At 39.5% G+C, this 22,587-nt stretch overlaps 2 protein-coding genes across 3 annotated transcripts; both read left to right on the forward strand.

Moving 5' to 3' along the window:
• Positions 1 to 1,068: 1,068 nt before the first annotated feature.
• On the forward strand, positions 1,069 to 11,383 carry LOC4348958 (vacuolar protein sorting-associated protein 52 A). 2 transcript variants are annotated; one of them, XM_026020963.2, is made up of 20 exons: positions 1,069 to 1,266; positions 1,540 to 1,630; positions 1,952 to 2,009; positions 2,446 to 2,541; positions 2,807 to 2,908; positions 3,437 to 3,520; positions 4,137 to 4,217; positions 4,761 to 4,904; positions 5,051 to 5,142; positions 5,831 to 5,912; positions 6,651 to 6,833; positions 7,193 to 7,308; positions 7,388 to 7,446; positions 8,023 to 8,123; positions 8,883 to 8,933; positions 9,021 to 9,200; positions 10,145 to 10,279; positions 10,361 to 10,435; positions 10,723 to 10,780; positions 10,868 to 11,383. In XM_026020963.2, exons 2-20 carry the CDS (start codon positions 1,557 to 1,559, stop codon positions 11,167 to 11,169), a joined length of 2,073 nt encoding a protein of 690 aa, XP_025876748.1. In that variant the 5' UTR covers positions 1,069 to 1,266; positions 1,540 to 1,556; the 3' UTR covers positions 11,170 to 11,383. The 2 variants fall into 2 exon arrangements, with proteins under 2 accessions (XP_025876748.1, XP_066160686.1); XM_066304589.1 differs by having other exon boundaries at positions 1,099 to 1,266; positions 4,857 to 4,904.
• A 7,825-nt stretch (positions 11,384 to 19,208) lies between these two features.
• On the forward strand, positions 19,209 to 21,125 carry LOC4348959 (uncharacterized). The gene has a single exon (XM_015757912.3). The coding sequence runs from the start codon at positions 19,271 to 19,273 to the stop codon at positions 20,726 to 20,728; it is 1,458 nt and encodes a 485-aa protein (XP_015613398.2). The 5' UTR covers positions 19,209 to 19,270; the 3' UTR covers positions 20,729 to 21,125.
• The last annotated feature ends 1,462 nt before the right edge of the window (positions 21,126 to 22,587 follow it).

The raw sequence follows: 22,587 nt of genomic DNA on the forward strand, positions 1-22,587 counted from the left end.
GTCGGATGTATGGCGCTAGACAAAAAATCGGACGTCTCGCGCGAGATCCATGCATGCACGCGTAAGCCATCCATAATGTATAAATCAAGCAACTCTAAACTATTTTTTCTCTTAAATTATTTATCCAAATCATGATCCGATTGCATCATTAAATTCGTTGTAATTAAATCTTTAAAACAAGACCACACATGGATATATTCCGATGAAAAAAAAAAGCTTATTATTGAATTATTTTTAAATGTTGCACGCTGTTGCGCCAAGTATATCGGAATTGTTTCACTAAGTAGATCGAACATGTTTCATTGGAAAGGATGTTTCAATTCACTGCAATATTTGATCCATAGATAATGAAACATCACGAATACACTAGATGAAACATTTTTGGTGGAACAAAAAATGAAATGGATTCCCTTAATAGATGGTTTCCATAATATGTGGGTGATTTGTTGCAAAAGTTTGTTTTAATTCAATGCAACATTTGATTCGTACATAGTGAAATATTGTGAGTACAATATGTGAAACATTTTTTGTGGAAGCGTGTGGACACGTGGTGGGCCCTGGGCCTGCGCGCGCGTCGGGAGGGGGGCGGTGGAGCATCCGATTCCGCCCCCCCCCCCCCACCCGGACGCACGATCTGGGGCATTCTTCGCATGTGTAGGCATCTAGATCGTTCAATTCTCTCTGCCAAATAGTGTTGACAAGTGCAACACAATAAAATGCTTGTTGAAACATTTTGCTCCTATGCATGAAACATCAAATCTAAACAATAGAAACATATATATATATATTATTAGAATATAGTCAAATGAGATGTCGTTGTAAAGATTTAATTATAAGAAACATAACAGTATAATAAAAATCATAGGTTAGATAAATTGTTTAGAAGAAAAATCATTTTAAACGAGGAGGTGTGAGAGATAAAAAGGTAATAGTTGGTCACGTCATATCCATTGCATGCAGCTCATCATGTCACGTCCTTACATGCTTTGTTGCATGCTGCCATTATCTCCAGTTCTCCACCGTAAATAATTCATTCACATGCTACATTTTGCTCGCTATGACCGAGCGTCCGATTTTTCTTGGGCGTCGGACGTCTGATAAGAAGCATTTTCGCCATCCTCTCGCTTCGTCTCCTTCTCGGACAAGCCTCCTCCACTCCCGGCCTCCCGATCGATCGCGACTAGTTCCAAGCAGAGATCATCAGCAGCAGGTGGGGGCCGACCGCCTTAGCTCCCCCTCCCCGCCGCCTGGTTCTCATCTGGCGTGGTATGCGTTGAGATTTTGAGTAATTTGCACCGCTGTGACCGACTAGGGCTTTTTTTTTGATGATTTTTCTCTGATTCCGTTGATGGAGAGGCGCGATGTGTTGGGGATTGGGGAGGAGCACCTTCCTTTTTACGGATGGGAAAGTAATTGCGCTATCCCCATTGCGAGATTTGCAGGCATTATCCCCATTGCGGAATTTGCAGTGGTTGTTTTTTTGTTGTTGTTGTTGTTTTGATCATTTGTTGGTACAACTAAGAGGAAATGTGACCGCAGCAACTTGTAGCAGCGGCATGGTGGTCGTCCATGGACAGCGGGCTGAAGACTCGTTTGGTGGGTTTTTCTCCTTCGATGAGGACGCTGCCAGGTACTACAATCCCAGTTGCTTTGGAGTAATAATATGTATTGTAGTTCACTGCAATTCTAGTTTTACTTCTTTTTTTTTTTCAATATAAATTGCTTGGAATAAATTGGTGTAAATGACCATACATGCAAAAATGCTTTAATCTCCAAAGGGTAATTCTGTGGAGCTTATATTAATGCATGTAAGTGGCATTTAGCCTTAAGGTCTATCACCAAGAGAAATCGATTCTAGTACATAATTAGTACCTCTTTCTCCTGTAATCTACATTTTCTGTAGTTGAAGTTTCCTCTAACTGTTGGCTGTTTGTTGGAACAAATATAACAGTGAGGATATGTCATTGGATGGTTTGGATGAGGAACTTGAAGAGCACAAGGATTATGATGTAAGTTTAATGGCCTTTGATATTTCTCCATCTCCATCTGAGTATGAGAGATAACTGTATAGTTACCATACTTTGGACCCGGCGAGAGTTACCATACTTTGCTCAGTGCTCACATTAGCATGCTAGCTTCAGTCGCTTGTTTCTGAGTATGAGAAATAGATGTATAGTTACCATATGTCCTGCTGGATATAAAGTACTTATTGTGTCATCCTTAGATATTATTTGATCATTTGTTCCTGTAGACACATTTATTAGTAGCCACACCTTCCAACAAAATTATGTGTGGTATTTTAAGGTAAAGAAGTTAGTAATCCTGCACCTTGTTTATTAAATACCTAAATTTAACCCTTAGCTCAATTTCAACATACAATTCCATGAAAATTCTTTTTCCATATGCAATCATATCAAATACAATATTCTTCTCTGTGTTCTCCAGGTATTGATAAGTATTCTAGCGAATGGTGAAAAACAGAGAGATATGGCAACCTTGGTTGAAGGCAACCTAGGCCATGCTGAACAGGATCTGATTCAAGTATGTGTTTCTGAAATCTAAGCATGTGTTTGTATGTCTGTACGTGTGAATTGTGACTTACTTATGGCTACCTTCTATTCAGTAATTGTGTGACATATCTAAAGGGAAATGATCGCACTATGATTACATCACTGTTTGTTTTTTCACCACTGAGATAACCGAACTGTGATATATTGCATATTTCAATTCCTCATTTATGATCTTTTATACATGGATATTTGCATAGAGACATCTATGTCTTAGATATGTGTCTTTACTTCTACAGGATTATGTTGAAGATAGTGACAACCTGGTATTATTGCATGATCAGATTCATGACTGTGACATTATTTTGTCACAGATAGGATCACTTCTTACTGGATTCCAGGTATAGTCTTGATTACATGTTTAGTAAGTGTATAATAAATGAAAAAAGAGTTATTTATGTGACTAACGCTAGGTTTGTGTGGTATGTTTTTGGATATATGAAGTCCTTGTGCATTTGTATGATAAAGCAGTGCTTCATTATTTTTTCAAAGATCATAAAGCTAGAATTGTTTAGTCAAAGTTGCCTCTTAAAACTGATAGCTTGTTAGTCTGGTTTACTTGGTCATACTTGCGACACATTTACATAATCATGTTTACGGCATTACACTATATTATGGCCTAGAATACAGGGAGTCAGGAATCCAACTGTCACTAAAATACTTCTGAGTCAAATGCCATTTCTTCACGGGTTATTTCATTTTCCTTTTGCTACACTAGGAACTTCTGATTGACTTGAGAGAGTGCCATTTCTTTACGGATTACTTAATTTTCTTTTGTTATGCTAGGAAATACAAGTTCAATGGTATCTAGAATGAGCTTGCCACTACAATAAAATCACTGCAATATGTGTTAATAATTCACCTTGCAGGTTCACATTGGTTCCATTAACTCAGAACTAAGAAGTCTCCAGGAGAGATCCTTGGATATAAGTGTCAGACTGAAGAACCGCAAGGTACGAACAATCCTATATGGGCACCCTAGGACAAAATACTGTATTTCATTTGTGAAAAAACACTTGGTGTCTTGGGGGATGGCCGTCCGCATTACAAATATAGATTGAATCCAACATGTTTCGATGCTTCAAAACTTCCCAAATAAATAACGAGTATTCTAATATTTAAAAAACCTGCAAAAAGTCAATTTCATATTCATCCTACATGTAAAGATCCAAAAAGATAAGTTATACTGCTAGTGTATGATAAACAATCCCAATTGATTGCTTTTTTTTTAATATTTCTGGGTATCTAGAGAGAATTTTACATTCAGTTTTTGCAGGTTTGTATAAATTATGTGTCTACACTCGCACATTTTTTAGGAATTATTTAATCATTGCAACGTGCTGAATTCGATAGGGGACCTGGGCACCCATGGGCACAAAGCTGCATTCATTAATTTGTTGAGAATAATTAGCTCAGGAATAGCTAGAATTGGCTTAGAAATTCAGTTGATCTTTTTTGCTTAGACATTGAGTAATAAACTCCCGGTTAAGCATATTTGATGAATTGATGTGGTTTAGCTTTGATGATTGTTTGCTAAATACAATGTGCTTACTGAGCTTAAATGTACAGTTGGTTGAGACAAAGCTTGCAAAATTTGTCGAAGAGATTGTTGCTCCTCCTAGTTTGGTGACTGTTATTATCGATGGAGAGGTAAACATTGGACAAATGACTTTGTTACTGTGGTTTTGCAGTATGATAGGTTCCATTTGAATGTTGCTTGCATACCACAAGTAGAAGTACTCCTTCCGTCTCAAAATATAAGGGATTTTGGTGGGATGTGACATATCTTCCTGTTCAGATTCATAATACTAGGATGTGTCACATCCCACAAAAATCCCTTATATTATGGGACGGAGGGAGTAATACATAGTAAAGATAGTATCACTTGCATATTAAGCACACAGACATTTTGTCAAAACGTGGCATGTAGGTAATGGCTACTTGCTTTAATTGTACACGATTGTCCAAGGAGCACAATATTAGCAACATCCCTTCAATTTCTAGAAAGATTCCATGTTATTTAGTTCTCATCAAATTACTGTAGTTCTTCCAAATTGTTGTGTGTTGTATTATCCATTTATTCTGCTGTTTTAGATATGCATTAAAACGCCAGGTACTTGTTCAAAAAGGCTTTATCCCTGAATTGTAAATATGCTAGTTCAAATGACTTGTTATTCTAGTTTATTTTTCCAGATAAATGATGGTTATGCTAAAAGTTTGGAAATTTTGAGCAAAAAGTTGAGATTTTCTCAAGTTGATCCTATGATTAATGCATCAAATTCTCTGAAGGATATTAAACCAGAACTGGAAAGGCTTCTACAAAAGGCATTATGCAAGGTTACCTCAGGAACACACTCTTGGGTTGCTTTATTGTGCCCAGAGTTAATAGAAATCTGTTTGCATTCATCATAATTTATGCCTGTTATGCACTGCTTACGTTATGATGCTTCTCACTCTTTTTTCTATCTCATTTACCTTTTCAGGTGTCCGACTATCTCACTGAATTATTCTTTTCCATGAGAAAGCCTGGAACTAATATCCAGATACTGCAACAAAATATGGTTCAAAAATATAGGTACACACGATGGGAACTCTTCTTCTAGACAGACAAGTATGAATTATCTTTTGTGCTATTAACCAGTGGCGGACGCAGCTTTAAAATATAGATGGTGCAGAGAGCGGAGATGTTCACTCAATAAGAGCAATCAAACATAATACATATCGTATTGGTAGTTCATTCACATAACTGCCTCAATTTTTTAGGTGTTCACACTTTGTTATACCTAATTTTAATGGCCCATTACTACTATAAGGGGGTAAGGGGGTCTTGAGAGTGTGGGGTGACACGAGTTGTAGCTGAGTCGGTCGACCCACCCTGCCTAATGGGTAGATCCGCCCCTGCTATTAACGTTGTTTCCGGTCATATGAAGAATCTCATTGACGGTCTTCAATGCTTGTCTCATACTTTTCCTTTTGATAGAACTGTACTGTTACACCATGGAGCTTTCAAGCATTTTATCCTTTAATTATTTAATGAGTCATTTTCATGCTTCAGATCTGAAACTAATGGGATAGTAGGGAAAACAATCTAAGATAAACTCATTAAACAAATTAAAACAGTACAAATGACACCTGCTGCAATGAATGCTAACATTTCTATTGTCGTCAAAATTTGTTTTTTTTTTCAGACGGTCATATCACAGTTCCCTCTGCATTTTTTGTTTATTTACTACAGAAGCAAATTGTTGCTGAAATGGTTTCAGGTATCTCATCCTCTTTCTTAGAGAGCATGGATCCAAGGTCTACACTGATGTTCGTGCAACATATGCTGATACAATGAACAAGGTAATGCCCTGTGATTTTCCACGGCTACAGGAACGGGTAAGGAATTTGACTAGAGTTTTTCAAAAATCGAGATGTCTCTGGTGTCGGCTTGTGTTGTTAGGTACCTGGAGATCACAGATATGTTGAACAACATTACCTTAGTGGCTGCACCACTGGAAGCCTGGAAAAACTAGTTGGAGACAAACTAAGAGTTCCTTTGTTTTTCATGTTTTTTTTTGTGTGTGTGTGCATTGACTTAAAACTAAAACTTCTATGTTGGTGGTTTGCATGGCAGAACTGCAGCTAGCCTAGCCATCACTTATTGTCCTTCTGCAATCCCTCAATATGTTCGCTGCTCTTTTCTGCTTTGGTATCAATGTGTCAATGAAAGTGATGTAAGGAGACTTCTAAAAGTACACCGTCATCTAATCTACTAGTACGATCATAAGCCTGTTACAAGTTGGTGAATTGTTAGAACTGTGCATTCATTTGCATCACAACAACATATTGGATTAACGAGATCCTTTGGTTCTAAAATTGTAGATAATCGTGAATTCCAACATATTAAAGAAGGATAATCAAATCAGTACTTGATGCATTACCCTTGTATCAGTGGGTAAATTGGTCATGTCTATCTGCTTCTGTCAAATCCATTGCAATTTACTAGAACTTTGCTGCATCAGTTGTTAAGTTAGTTGGTCATGATCTTTGAGTCCTCAGCTGTTTTGCATTTGCCTTCTTGTGTTTTTGTCAAGGTAGGTGCTGAGTGCACATTTTCAAGTGTACATAGAAGCATTGGAGAAGCTCAAGCTTGACATTGGCGTATCAAGTGATTTGACTGGATATGACACTAATATCATTGACCTTATATCAAGGGGAAGAGAGCATTTAAGAAATCACCGTTTCATGTTTTCTTTAGGTGAACGGGCAAGCATTTTGAAGGTACATCAATATGGTACAGTGTATGTTGATTAACAAGTTTACCTAGATGCAGACACACGTGTTGGAATCCAAGTCAGTTTCATGTCCAATGTAAAAAAAAATAGACATATGAAATACTACTCAAAATACAGAATGGGTGTCGGAAATCCGACTTGAATTCATGGTATCCTATCTGGCAAAAAACAATTTGTACAAGGGTATCTTGGTCACCTGGGTGGAATATTTCATCCTCATCTGTATTCTATTTACAGAAGCTTTATGATTTTTTTTCAAATGCAAATTACTGCATCATGCTGAGCTAGGCCTCTGGGCTTTATTAAGGAGTTCTATTTATAGATCTTGTATGTCTCATTTTTCAGGAGATTGATCGACCTGGCTTGGTTCCTCATATATCTGAAGTCAATCCTGTAAAATACCCATATGAAGTTATTTTTAGGAGTATACAGAAGCTTCTGATGGACACTGCTAGCTCTGAGTAGCCACTTAACTGATCTGCAATCAAATACCGAGTATGGTCATATTACTAACAGTTTCCTTTTAAACATATTTTCCAGGTATCTTTTTATCAAGGCATTCTTTGGTGAAGAATCATTGTTTTATCAGGTTTTTCAAGGTAACCATTTATTGTTTATGTTTTGTTTGAATTTTCTTAATTTGTTTAGAGGAGACATTTTTTTTATTTCATTAGGGGCATAAGCCTCAGTGGCTTCTTTCAAACATTAAACGTTCTGGAAACACCTTCCCACAAAACAGAACAGAATCAGTTAATCAATATATGATGAGTAATCATAAGAGTCTAAAGAAACTATATAAAGAAGTTTTGAACACAAATTATATAAAGAAGTAAACAATTTGCTATATCTGAAATACATGCGAGCCTTCATTCATTTCTCCCTGCTCTTAGGATTGATTGTCTCGGTAAGAATATTGTGCACCAAATTGCTGAAGAAATGTTCCTGTTATTTACAATGGCACATTTTCATTTTATTTCATGTTTCCTACACACAAACAAAAAAACTGCCAAAGTAGCTTTAATGTTTCTTTCAATTGACTAATTTCGAAACTGTGCATCTGATGTTCATTATGTCCTTTTCTTTGCTGTGTTTCATACTTGCATTACATTTTAACAAGAAAATTAGCATTATATGGCATGTACTATAGATGATGTGGAAAAATTACTTACTTTCAGGACCTTTTAAAGTTATTAATGGACATTTGGATCATACTCTTCGAAATTATCATGACGCGGTATGCCTAATGCTCATGATCTGCATAACTAGGAAACACCAGGTATGAAGGCATTTGCAGTTTTCTCTTTTATGGATAAAGACTGAACTACTTGATAAAAATTAGTAGAAGAAGACATGCAGGATGGTCTCATGTTATGAACTTATGATGTTACTCTACCCCCATCGTAATTACATATATCCTTTGGCATCCGCCTTTCATGGTTCCTATTAGTTTGTCTTTTTTACTGAAAACCATAATCAAAACTAGATTGTGAATATAACATGGATTTGAACTTAGTATTTTAAATTGGCATGGTATTAAGATATCCACCAAGATGGAGAAAGCGAATAGATGATGATCAATTCTGTAGCACTCGAAATATATTGCTTCAATATACAAATTCATTTGTATATAGTTCTGCTATTCTTTATAATTATAGGACTACATCCTTCGGACAATCAACTTGGTAGAGCAAACAGAGGACTTACATTTAATTCAACTTGTACCATTAGGCAACCAGGAAGTGCCAATTGAATGCCATTTTTGCTATGAACAAAACATTTTCTTGAAGTAACAAATTGCGACACAAACATTACTGTTTTAGTGGCACAAATTTTAGTTGCTATAAACTCCATTTCATAAATAATGAAATCAGTGAAGCTTTTGCTGTAGGACAATGTTCCTCTTGTTCCCTGATTTCAGTTGCTAATTTACGATGCTCAACTTTTGGCAATATGTGGATTTTTTGATAAATTAAATGTATGGAATATGATATAACATGAGTATCCCCTCCCCCCTCTCACGTTTTTGCTATTTCAGTTGGTTATGTTGAACAGGCGACTTCCTTGTCTAGACGCATATTTGGATAAGGTGTGTAAGCTGTAAGGGAGCATCATTGTGTCAAAATAACTTACTAACTCTGTTCTCAAATTTAGTTCTCTGCTGTGTTTGCTTTAGGTTCTCATCTATCTCTGGCCACGCTTCAAGACTGTTTTTGACATGTATCTTCAAAGCTTGTACCGGTGTGATACAAAATTGTTATGGGTAGATGGCTCCCATCCACACCATATTGTAAGGTGCTATGTTGAGTTCACAGCATCCCTTATTCAACTTAATGCTGAATGCGGAGATGGTCAGGTCAGTTGAATTACATAAACATATTGATTCTGTTGTACCATTGGATCCCCCAAGCGTTCTTTTAATTTATGTTGATACAAGAACTGCGTATCCAAATATTGATAACCAAGAACTGCGATCGACCACGCATAGCGGGGGTTGTTTTGGTGCTAGGCTCTACTCTTAGTGATTTGTGTTTGTGTGTTAGCGCGTGGTGCTTGGACGTGCACCTTGGTGCACTGTTGTGTTTTTTCTTGTAACTTTTTCTGCTTCTTAATACATTCGGATGGCCTCCTTCGGCCTTCCCGGTGAAAAAAAAAATTGATAACCACAATATTCATTTGATATCAAAATCGTTGATCATCAAATTTCCAATGTTACTGCTATCTTAATGAATCACATGCAATTTCTTTGTGTGTTCCTAATAAATAATAATAATAATAATTTTTGTTCCACCATGATCTCTTGCTGACATAAGTTCTGGATTGGTTGAGAAATACCAATCCAAATATGATTCACAATGTTCCATTCTGTTACTGGAATTTATTGGTTTAAGGTATTGTCTATTTTTTTTCCAGTTTTCTAGCATTGTGGACATATATGATGGCTGGCACAAGAAATCATGGCACTTGTCATTAGCTCCTTGTAGGCATGTGTACTAAAGTAGTGCAGATAGTTTGCACCAAAGCCAACCACACAATTTTTTTAGGAGTGCCAAATGTCAGACAAATGGCAAACTTATTCAAGGATAAGAATTTTAGTACCTCTGATGCAATTCAGTAAAATGGATTTTGTATCATAGCCGTGGAATATCTTTTTCAGTGCAAACAGTAATTTTGGTACAGTATTTTTTCTGTGCAAACAGTAGATTTTTTTCCAATAGCTTGTTTGGTTCTTCTATTCTTCGAAATAATCTGGATATACTCCATTTTTATATGATATTAAGTATCATATTATTTATGCAGCTTGATATGAACTTGGAACGCTTACGGCTAGCTGTTGATAATCTACTTGGTAGACTTGCTGAAAATTTTGCAAACCCCAAGACGCAACACTTGTTTCTTCTGAATAATTATGACATGACCATTTCTGTTCTGAAGGTTGGTCTCTTGCCTCTATCTTATAAATATACATGGCAATCCCTCCAGTTTTGGGGTGTTTACTGTAGCTACTAATTGCAGGAAGCCGGTGATGAAGCAAATAAACTGCAAAGCTATTTTGAAGAGAAGCTAGAAAGTAACATGATATCATTTGCGGTAAACATATCATATCATGCCATTTTTTATCTGCAACTGTTGTGTAACAGTTTATTACTATTGTATTGCTCTAGCAGGGGCTAGTTTAAACCAGCTCCTATGGTGAAATCCCAGCTGTACTGGAACTTGGTTAGAAAACACCAAATTACAACCAGCAAATAGCTGGTTATGAGTTATGACCCTTTTGTGACACTATTTCTAAGTTTCTTTTTGAAAATATTAAATATATAAATAAGAATTGATATTATAATGGATTTCATTTTCTTACATATTTTGCTTGACTACAGGATGAATTGCTTATGGAGCATTTCAAGGATTTGATAAAATTTGTGAGAAGCCGTGTCTGTAAGTTGCACAAAACTGAAGCAAGTTTATGCAAATGCTGTCATTCACAAGAATATCAAGAAAATAAAATTGTTTTTCGTTCTTTAGCTGAAGACCTTATTCTTTATACTGAATGCCCAAGCATTGCCGATGTTGAGCCAATTGTGAAGAACTTCGCCGTGACATGGAAAACTGCTCTAGAGCTCATGCACAATGAAGTTGTAACTTCTTGCAGTAACCTTTTAGCTGGGATGGAGATTCTAAAAGCAGCAATGGTTCAGCTACTCAATGACTACAACAGACTCTCAGAATGTGTGAAGATAATCCCAGGAGGATCAACTCTGAACAGGAATCTGGTTTCTATTACATCCATTTCATATGAGATGAGGAAATATTCAATAACACTCTAGTAATTGTTATGATGTCCAAGCAATTTTTGGAACAGATGAAAAACAAACAGCGCTGATAGTTTCGATCCCTATCTTCACAAGCAAGAGAAAAGCGCAACACAAAATTATATAATTTTGAACATTCTGTGCTTTGTTTTATGGATTGTACCTTCACGGCTTCACTGAAATTTTCTGATCAAATAATACTTGACAACAATGATCTGCTTGCAGTTTACTTCTGATTATTACTTTATGGTTTTGTCTTGTCTCAATTGAAGCCATATTATGGGGTCCATCAAGTGCATTTCTGTGTTAGCTTGTATCATCCAGATACCATTCAGACGATTTTTTTGGTACCCTTGGACTTGGCATTTCAATCAAGTAATGATGGTTCACCTATCGTTGTCAATCAGTTCCGGTAAGTATGTTTTACCTTATCTTCTCTCTTTTTCCTCTCAGAGACATTATTTTTCTTTGGATCTAAATTAAGTCCTGGGAAAGAAACAAGGGACTGTCATGGAACTGCAAAATTTGAAGCTCAAAATTTCCCATTAGCAATGGTTAATTTAAACCTTATAATCTGCTTCTACACCATATATGGTAAATTAACAAATGTAGTGGCTGTTGCTATCTTATTTTCTGTAGGAAAAAGAAATGGCTAGATTTCTTGTTGTTTACTCTGCTAATTGTTTGCTTGACGCTGTTCAATGAAGTTACTTCATTTTTTATTGTTATTCTGTTGTACAATTACACTATATGCTTGTCATCAATGATTTCTTTACTTTATTTGCAAATCCTGCGTGGGGAAGAAAACAAAGTGAGCTTGTGAAGTGTTGTGGGACAAAAGGTGATTTTGTCAATAGAAAAGGGTTTATGCCTATCAAAACCTTTCATATCTGTTTCCCATCATTGAAGTTCATGCACCTAACTTATCCATTATTAACAAAGGAAATTGGTGTTCATCAAACACATATTTTAACAGACCAGTTTAACCAACCCTTTGGCTGTATCCTTGTCCATCCTACATTTACTTTTGATCTGAATAATCTGATTCATAATACTGGATCTGTTGCTAAGTTCTATTTGACTTGCAATATATAGTTAGGCTCCATATAGTTTGTCAAATGTTCATCTACAACAACTCCCAAATGTTCAGATTAATGTAGCTAATGTCAAGTGGATTACTACCTAAGCCCTCCATTTCCTTCTCTGCCACAGACCACAATCCTGATCGATATCCTGTTCAGGACTTCAGGGAAAAAGAACACCATTCTGAAGTGAAATAGGAAGCCATGCCTCATGGCCTCATGCCCCACCCGTCTTCATCTCCCAATCTTATCCAATTATCCTGCGGCATCCTCCAAGATTTCTCTGGATCAAAAGTTGGACAGCACTGTTCTAAATGTAAAATTGTACCAGATTATCATAGTAAAACTGCAGCACACTGATAGAGTTTATTTTCTCAGTTCAAATGCATGCAGATTGCAGAGTTAGGAACAACACAGGGCATAAACTGTTGCCTTGTCTCTGAGACAGATTATCTGCAATTCTGCATTAAGGCTGCAACATTGGGTGATCAATTAATCGACCCCAAAGCTGAAAAATATGACTAGTTCAACAAGCTGCAATCTGAATAACATCTTACCATGCATCCTGCACTGCTTGGGTGCACTGTGCACCTACCTGTTTTCTGCACATAGCTATCTGCTCTTTTGTTTCTGTCAATATCATGACATCTTCCAGACATTGACATCTCTGCATGTTTTGGTTTGGTGCATTGCAGCTAGTTCAGCTTCGCATGCAGTGCAGGCGAAGACGACGGCGGCGGCCCCAGCTCTCCTCCTCCAGTGGGCGGCCGGAGCCGTCACCTCGCCGGCCGGCCTGGCCGCCCACCGCATTTCGTCAGGTACGTACCCATCGATCCCATCCCCCCCTCCCCCGCCACTACTGCTACTATGGTCCGGTTTGGGAGAGCTTGTCCCAGCTATTTTCCCAAAAGCTGCTTCTGCTAGAAGCTGTCCCAAACAGTCCACAGCTTATGAGAATATGTAGTTACAGATTCTGAAAAATGAACTAAGAAGGCAGAAGCTGGGTTTCAGAGCTTTTCCAGATTCTCAGAAGCTGGCTACCAACAGCTGCTTCTCAGAATCTGAAACTCCCCAAAAAGGCCCTACAGCTAGATAGCGTCACTTTTCTCCCAGACCGATCCTGTCTTGGCAGAAAAGACGCGAGAATTTGGGCAAAAGTGGCATGCAGATATGCATCTGCCGGTAGTTGCTAGCCCCAGTAGGCAGGCAGGCAGGCAAGTGTTGTACCAGGATGATGGATAGATAGATGGTGGCATGGTAGCCGTTAGCTCGTTGATACCTGATAAGCCATTGGCACATCGCCATGACGCCATGGCTGTCGATCTGCATGGTTGATCCTTTTTTTTACCTTTTCTTTTTGGTGTGTAGCTTTATTAGCTTTCATTCAAAGTGATTGGTTTTTTTCTGAACTGCAAGTAGACAGTCGGCAGAAAGGGGTGGATGATCATACCAACTTACGCTGTCTCGGAAACGCATGAATTTTATACGATCTTTTGTTAGATTTTTCACATAAATAAGTTTAGTTCCTACATAAGCCTGCTCGAGATCACAAATCGCTTGGTAAATTGGTCAAGTTATTAAAAATAATCAAACTGAGTTTGGAATTTTTGATAACTAGAAAAAATGCCCATGCGTTACAACGGGTGAAGGCTATTTTAATATTATTATTGCTCACTGTGAAATTCATTATGAGAATTCGCTTGGATATATATTTTTCTAGAAAATCATGTCAAGTTAGCATGCGAGTTTTTTAAAATTAATTTCTTATACGTTATATATTTCCAAAAGCGAACGAACTTAAAACCTGATTCAAATACGGATCTGTATTTACAAAAGCGAACGAACTAAATAACCGACTCATACACGGATGACGTACCAAAAGTACCGGCAAAAACATCTTCAATTTTTATAATAGTAGAGATTTGGTTGAATTTCTACCTGCAATCAATGGTCCTCGAACAGTTTCCGTGAAAACCAGGAATTAAAAGGTGGTTCGGTTTTGTGAACTCTCCTAGAGGATATGGTCTCCATGCAGATGGACATCTGCATAATTAAATAGCTGCGTGTCTAGTGCTGAGTTCGGATGGGGGAGGGAACCCAACTCCTGCGCACAGAAAACGGAGCAGTCCATTAACGCATGATTAATTAAGTATTAGCTATTTTTTTTTCAAAAATGGATTAATTTTATTTTTTTAAGCAACTTTCTTATAGAAACTTTTTGCAAAAAACATACCGTTTAGCAGTTTGAAAAGCGTGCGCGCGGAAAACGAGAGAGAGGCGATGGGAAAAGGTGCATGCGAACACATCATAAGGGCACCCACAATGGTTATCTATAGGCTCTCTACAAGAGATCCATGTCAGCATATTTTTCTACTTGGAAGGTATTAAATGAAGAGAGAGAGCAAAGCTATCTACTAACTTAGAGATAGTCTATAGAGAAAAACGAGGCAATGCATGAGAGATTTATAGATACCAATATAGACATACTATTAAGGTGGTTTACTATTAATCGAGTATATTGCTGAGATGTACATGTTTTATAAATAGCACCTTACTTTACCATTGCGGGTGCTCTAAGTGGGGTCTTAGACATGGAGGTGAAACTTAGCACTCGATCTGCATCCAGTAGGTATGAAATGAACTAGCCCAGTAGGCAGCCAAGCTGCAGGCAACAGTGCCGTATAAGGATGTGTGATAGATGCATGGGGGCATGGTAGCCGTTAGCTCGTGAATTTTTTTTTAGAGAAGGGTGTATTTTACTCGGCCTCTATATCCAACTGGATATATACGGCTATTGAAATAGAGAACTTAGCCCCGCAAACAACCCAATCTGAAATTCGCTCATATGGAAATTTGAACTCAGAACCTTAAGATACTACTCAGGTCACTGCAACCACTAGGATACATGCCGTTAGCTCGTGATACCTGATAATCCATTGGCACATCGCCATGACGCCATGGCTGCATGCATGCTTGATCCTTTTTCCCCCCTTTAGCCGTTCAGCCTTCATTCAAAGTGATTTTCTTTTTCTGAACTGCAAGTGGACAATCGGCAGAAAGGGTTGGATGCTCATATATGTAGCAACATAGGCCTCCTCTTGAAGACTTAAACACAAGATTTTCATAGAAATTTTGTCGGATTTTGAGCAAAATAAGTTTGGCCGGTTAACAGTTTGGTTGTATCACCTTGATGAATTTTATTGAAGTTTTGTCAGATCTTCACATAAATAAAGTTGAGTTGCTGCATAAGCCGGGAAAAAATTCATGCGTTTTCACCAAGAATATCATGTATATCCTCCTTGTCCTGTCAGGTTATTAACACTTACCAGTGTAGCTACTCTAGAGCTTTCCTTCCTAGTGGATATGGCCTCCATGCAAATGGACATCTGCATTTTTTTAATCAAAAAATGGAGATCTGCATTGGCTGAAGAGGTAATTATCTATGTGACTAGTGCTTGATTACTACTGAGTTCATCTTATAGGTGAAGGTGAAACGTAGCACTCAATCTACAGTACGTATGAAATGGACTAGCATTTTTGTCTGCCACAACCAATCTCATATAGCCTTCATCTTACTGCAGCAAAGCTCCATGCAAGATTCCCTTGCTAAGGCATGATTAGTGGTATGTGCTTGTGTAAGCAGACTCTTCATTTGGCCATGTAAGATACAAAATTCAGGTACAGTTAAATAACCCAGCTGTACGGTGTAATTTAGTTTTTTTTTCTTTAGATAATGGACAGCGTCCGACCTCTGCATTATAAAGTGAATGCAAACGGGCAAACAAAGTACAAATAGGTACATAGACTCCGCAGGTTAACAAAATAATGACACAACCAGCCTAAGAATTACATCCAAATAAGTATAAGTTATTTGGATGCAATTATTACACTATAATTTAGTGGGAACTAAAATACTAATTACTGCTGTATTATTACACTATATCCATAATATTGTTCATCTAGAGGCTCCTAGCAACTACTCCCGATTGGAAGATGCTCACTATTTCCCTGTTTCCTTTGCAGCCTGCCGATGCATCACTAAACATGATGGATTACAGAGAGCAGAAAGCGAAATGCTCGTCAGTTAGTGGGAGGAAGGTAGAGGGTAGTGCTACCCATGTGCAGAGAACTGCTCCGACCAATTGATGACGAGTTCGTGTCACTAACAGCCTCACAGGTAATCTAATTAAGCTCATCAGTACAGTACAAGAGGAATATTTCTGCTGCTGCTGCATTTGTGCGCCTTTTTTTGCCTCTTAGCTTTCATGCAAGCTAGCTACTACTGCATGCGCTTTAGATCATTTTAGATAGATATTTAGGTGGATGGATTAGGGTATGGGACCCATGCATGCTTCTGGATAAGCAAAAGCAAAGCAGAAACTTGCAAGAAGATAAAAGAAAAGAATAAAGATTGGGATCAGATGAAGGCGACCTGTACTAGTGTAGTACTACCTTGTGTGCTGCATTGGTGCTAGCTGCTCCAGCTTTGGGGCTCCATTGACTAGGAGAGTAGCTACTCCCTCCGTCCCTAAGTATAGTTTTAACACTATTCATGCTCAATGTTTAACCGTTCGTCTCATTTGAAAAATAATTATAATTAGTATTTTTATTGTTATTAGATAATACATGAATAGTACTTTATGTGTGACTAATATTTTTAATTTTTTTTATAAAATTTTTAAATAAGACGGACGGTCAAAACGCTGGACACGGATATCTATGGCTATACTTATTTTGGGACAGAGGTAGTAGGAGACAACCCATGCACAAGTAGTTTCAGACTTTCAGTTGCTTTAACTTAATTTAATTCCTCCAATAATTTTTCCTGTGGTGATCAATTTTATATGGTGGTTAAATTTCACTGTGCTGACACTAGAGTAAAAAAAATTAACACAATTAATTTAGTGAAAACATGTACTATATAAGTACTGCCTAGCTTGGAAAAAGTAAAATTGAAACATCATAGATTTCTGTGTGAAATTATTACAGTGGTTTTATTTCTTTGTAATAATTTCAGAGTTTTTTTAGCCTAATCCAATAATAGGACAGTGTACTGTTACAACTGCATGCTGAAAGTAAAATGACCGCAGCATGCATTCATCTGTCTTTTGCTGGCCCAGGATGAAAGTTTAGAAAACTCTGAATATATTGTGATGTGAAATTAACATTTGTACTGGGATATATTGCTGACGTTAAAGCGAGCTACTCCGACTAAAACAAATGCCCTGGATTGAAGTCAGCAAAGTCACGGTAGCTTTGTGAAATGACCATCCTTGATTGACAATCTTGCCACGATCAAGAATAATAATAATTAACACAGCAAATTCTGTCACCCAAATCTCTATTGACAACTTGGCAGATGACATATGGTTGTTTCCCCTTTTTTTTTCACTTTGATCTTTTCTGACAAGTCACTCTTTCGTGTACTATTACATTTAAACTCATGGTTGTAATCAATGCAGTTGCATTCATTCTTAATTACAGGGATGACTGGTTCCATGCTGTTCAATTCACAGAATTTTCTTAAGCATCTACTAGTAGTAGTTTTATTTCCGCACCCTGTTGTGCCCCTAGGGATTATAGCTGTTTTGAGAAATTCACAGGTAAATACAACATGTACGCGTCGATCCATTTTTGTGATGGATTGGCATTTGACTGACCGTCGCGAGATGACCGTAGGCTCTTTAATTGAGTCGCCGGATACGGCGCCGTACAAATGGCCGAGGTTTAAAATTTTGGATGAATTTAACTAAATTCTGGCGAAATTTATGTAATATTTTTGGCGTTTCAAGTTAACGAGTCCTAAGGGCATGTGTAAAGGAATAGCCTGGCATGCTCAAAGGTAAAGCGTAGCATACGTCGACAAAAAACAACAACTAATGCACCAAAATATATTTTTGTTACTTTTTTCTTTTCTTAATCGTTATGCAACAAAGTTTCCTTTTACCTTAGTGTTTATATTAAGCCATTGTTAAGCTTAACATTGTTGTTTCTCTCTCCATTCCTATCTCTCTTGCATGTCAGTAAACTTGTCTTATTAACAATCTAAGAGCCTTGCTATTAATTTCTGTTGTGTATGCCCTTAAGATGCATCCAGCGAGAACGGGGTGATCCTTTGATATAGGTCACGTGATTACATACAACTTGTCTTTATGCTGATCGGGTATTCGTATTTTCAGGCATTGTACAAATGTCACTCTTGGTTCGAAACATTTTTTTAGACGCTAGTACGCTTCTTAATATTTAGGATAAGTCTAGCTGTCTAACTCAAAGGATTAAGGTCTCCTTTGATTTTTGAATCGTGGAAAATTTACCCGAGTCTTACAAAATTACAAATTTATGCGTTCTGGATGGACCTAATAGTAGTTATCAGTACATATCGAAGTCACTATTTCGTCTCTAGCTAGCTTCGTCTCAAGACTGAAAATTTAGCTAGCTAGCTAGGAGTATCAATAATTCAATATGGATAAGTACTGTACAAGTTTCTGTACGAAGTAGTACGTAGTAACAATTTTATTTTGTGCTGTTTGTATGGAAATGAAAGAAAAGAAGGAACATATCACGTTTGATTTAATACCAGATTTGTCCTCCCTAAGTTTAATGGCACCCTAAAATTTGGCAATCAAAATGTCGCCCTGTTTGGCAAGATATCGGATCAACGACAGATAGCAAGAGTGAAATCAGTGTTGCAAAATCTGGCAACGAACCAAATGATGATCCAATCCCAATCAGTGAATGCTAAATCTTGATTTTGACAAACATAAACAAAAGTTAGCAGCAATTCAAACACCCAAAATCTCAAAATTTCCAAAATTACTTAACAATCATTTATCTCCACAAAATGAACAGCAATTCAAACACCCAAACCTCAAAATTTCCAGAATTACTTTACAAACATTTTTCATATATGGCAAAAATAAATGGATCGAAAAATGAGCCGACTTATCACCACTCTCCCCTTATATAAGCGCCTCTCCCCTTTGCTTTGCTCTCTACACCCACCGCCACCGACCCAACCACACACGCAGCTCGCCATGAAGTGCTTCTTGCTCACCGCCGCGGCGGCGGCGGCCGCCATCGTCGTGGTCACGTCGGCGGCGGCCTCGTACGACTCGCCCGCGTCTCTCCCCGCCGGCGTCCTCTCGTCGCCTTCCTTCTTGTGGATCGCGGCGAACGTTATCGTCGTCTGGCTCGTCTCGTCTTACCGTGGCCACACGGCCGCCGGCGACGGCGATGGGGTTGGAGAGAGCGGCGGCGGCGGCGTGGACGTGGGGTTGTACACGTCGTCGTCGGGGCATGGGCATGACCATGACCATGACGACATGTTTGCTGTGGCGGCGGTTGCGGCCGACCTCGTCGTCGTCGCTGCGGCGCCGGTGGTGACGACGACGGTGGCGAAGAAGAAGCCGTCGCGAGAGGCGAGAGCGGCGAAGAGGAGCACCACCGACCGCCCGCGTGCCCGCAAGGCGGCGGCGTCGGCGGCCAGCGGGGAGACGACGCCGGCCAGACCGGGCGACTGCAGCCCGCGCGACGTCAGCAAGGCGTTGGCCGGCGTGGTACTGCAGACGCCGAGAGGCGCCGCCGCGGCGGTGGGCGCTGCACTCATGGACACCGTCGACGTCAAGAGGCCGATCATCGTCGAGGAGGAATGGCTAACCTGGGACCTCGCCGCCACGGCGGCGGAGGCCACGGCGAAGCCGGACGTCAAGAAGTCCGTCGTCGATGAGGAATGGCCGGACTGGGCCTTCTTCGTCGACGACGACGCCAAGAATCCCCTCGTTGGGGAGGAAGAATGGTCGGCGTGGGTCCTCGCTTGCACGGAGGAGGCCAAGCCGGCCGTCGTCGAGAAGAAGCCCGTCGTCGCCGACGAGCCATGGCCGAGCAGCTGGACCATCGCCGCCACGGACGTCAAGATGGCCGTCAAGAAGCCCGTCGTCGTCGAGGATCCATGGCGACCACCACCGAGCAGCTGGACCATCGAAGCCCCCGCCGACGGCGACAAGTGGGCAATCACGCTCGCCACCGACTTCTCCACGCCCAAGCCTGACGTCGTCGCCGGCGCCGGCGCCGGCGACGACGACGACGACGTGTCCATGGACTCGATGTGGCAGACCATCCTCCAGAGCGGCCGGGCGCGGCCGGTGACCGTGCCGAAGAGCGAGACGTGGGCCACCACCACCGACGAGCAGCAGCCGCGGCGCCGGGAGCGCGCCGCGGCGGCGGCCGTGGCGCGGCGAGAGATACGCAAGTCGGCGACGGCGACCAACATGACCCCGCCGCCGTCGCCGCCGCACGTGCGGGCGCCGCCGGCGCCGGCCAGGCGGCCGTGGCGCACCAGGGACGTGCTCCCGGCGATGCCCAACGACGAGCTGATGCGCCGCGCCGAGAGCCTCATCCGGCGCCACCACGAGCAGCTGCGCCTGCAGCGGCAGGAGTCCGAGCAGCGCCAGGCCCTGGAGCTGCAGCGCCGCCGCCCGCTCATCCGCGTGTAAGTCCGCCGCCGCCGCTCGCCGCCGGCGACGATGCATGCATGCATGCAAGGCGGTGTGTACAGCAGTAGTAAAAGCTTAGGCAGCAGGGAGGACGTGGCCATGGTTGTGTGTGCAGCGGTTTGATGCACTGGCCACATAGACCTTGATCCTCCAATAATTATTAGTAGGTTAATTAGAGTAATTAGGCTTAAAAAAGGTTTAGATTTAGGTTTGATCTGCATGACTGCATGCAAGATTATGCTTGCATTTTGAGTGCCTTGATGATCTCTGCATAGGGGATTAATGTAACTCGATCTCTATGAATGGAGAGGTAATTAAGAGCACTTGTTTTTTTTGAAAAAAGTAATTGTTTTGTGTTTGTGATCATGCTGTATTGCTAGGGAAACTGTTTCGAACCTTTAAGGGGTCGTTCTCTCGTTTATCTATAGCCCATCTAAATTGTTATGAAAAATTCTAAAGAAAATGCATGGTAGAATTTATACAGCATATAAATACCACTCCACAAAATCAACTCACACATTCAGATATAAAATGACAAATTCAATCGATCAATAGTAGTGGTACTATTCATCAGAGGCGAAGCCAGGATAGATGGTCACCAGGGTCACTATTAATTAACGATCCTAACAATTGGCTATAGCTTCTAATAATTTTAAGGCTATTGTTGTAGTAGTGGTTACCTTTTACATATCAGGGGGTGTTTAGATCTAGGGGTATAAAGTTTTGGCATGTCACATCGGATATTATATAGGGTATCACATGGGGTGATCGGGCACTAATAAAAAAAACTAATTACATAATCCGTCAGTAAACAGCGAGACGAATTTATTAAGCCTAATTAATCTGTCATTAGAGAGTGTCTACCGTAGCACAACATTATCAAATCATGGAGCAATTAGGCTTAAAAGATTCGTCTCACAAATTAGTCGCAATATGTGCAATTAGTTATTTTTTTAGCCTATATTTAATACTTCATGCAGGTGTTAAACGTTCGATGTGATATGGTGTAATTTTTTTGTGTAGGAACTAAATAGGGCCTCAATTACAACCACATCATTATTGTACTAGATTACTATATTTGGGAAAAGAATATAACAACCTCTTATATGGTGAAAATCACCTTTGTTATATTCCCCCAGGCTCATGCCTCATGATCATGTAACTGAACTTGAAAAATCAAACGTTTATATTTCAAAACTCTAATTTCCTCAAATTCAGACTTGAGAGACTAGGTTTAATCCTAAATAAGGGCCACTTTATGAGCGCCATTCTAAAACGTATATGTATATCTATATAGACTGACATATAATCACAATTGCTAACTAATTTTCTATTTGCTAGCTGATAATAGTATCGTTCCTTGCCACCAGTTGAGCTTTAATGAAACAATCACCAGGTCTAGTGTTTTCTTTGACCGGGGTCATAGCTGTAAAATAGAAAGGAGTTTAAGAGGCTCAGAAGAAATCATCGGGGTCTACTGACCCCAATAACTTGCTATAGCTTCGCCCCTGCTATTCATACCTTATTTTTAATATGTAAGTCAAGTTTGGACTTGATTTTTTGTGAAATGCTACTATACTCTATATTGTTAATTTTTTATAACTATTTATTTATATTAAATTTGAAAGAAAAAGATACGATCCATTCCCCTCCTCCCTTTTTTACAATGGATAAACCGGTTGCTGCAAAGATGCACAAAGCTATAACCAATTATTATAGATAAATGTGCGACTGTTTAATGAGTATATGCATCTGCCTTCTCAACAATAGTTGGTTGCCTGTCATGCCTGTAGCATACTAGCATTGACTATTTTTGTGTTTATTTGACTACTAACATGTTGCTGTTATATCATGGTCGT

The sequence above is a fragment of the Oryza sativa genome, chromosome 10 (assembly GCF_034140825.1).
Source record: "Oryza sativa Japonica Group chromosome 10, ASM3414082v1".
Classification (NCBI taxonomy): domain Eukaryota; kingdom Viridiplantae; phylum Streptophyta; class Magnoliopsida; order Poales; family Poaceae; genus Oryza; species Oryza sativa.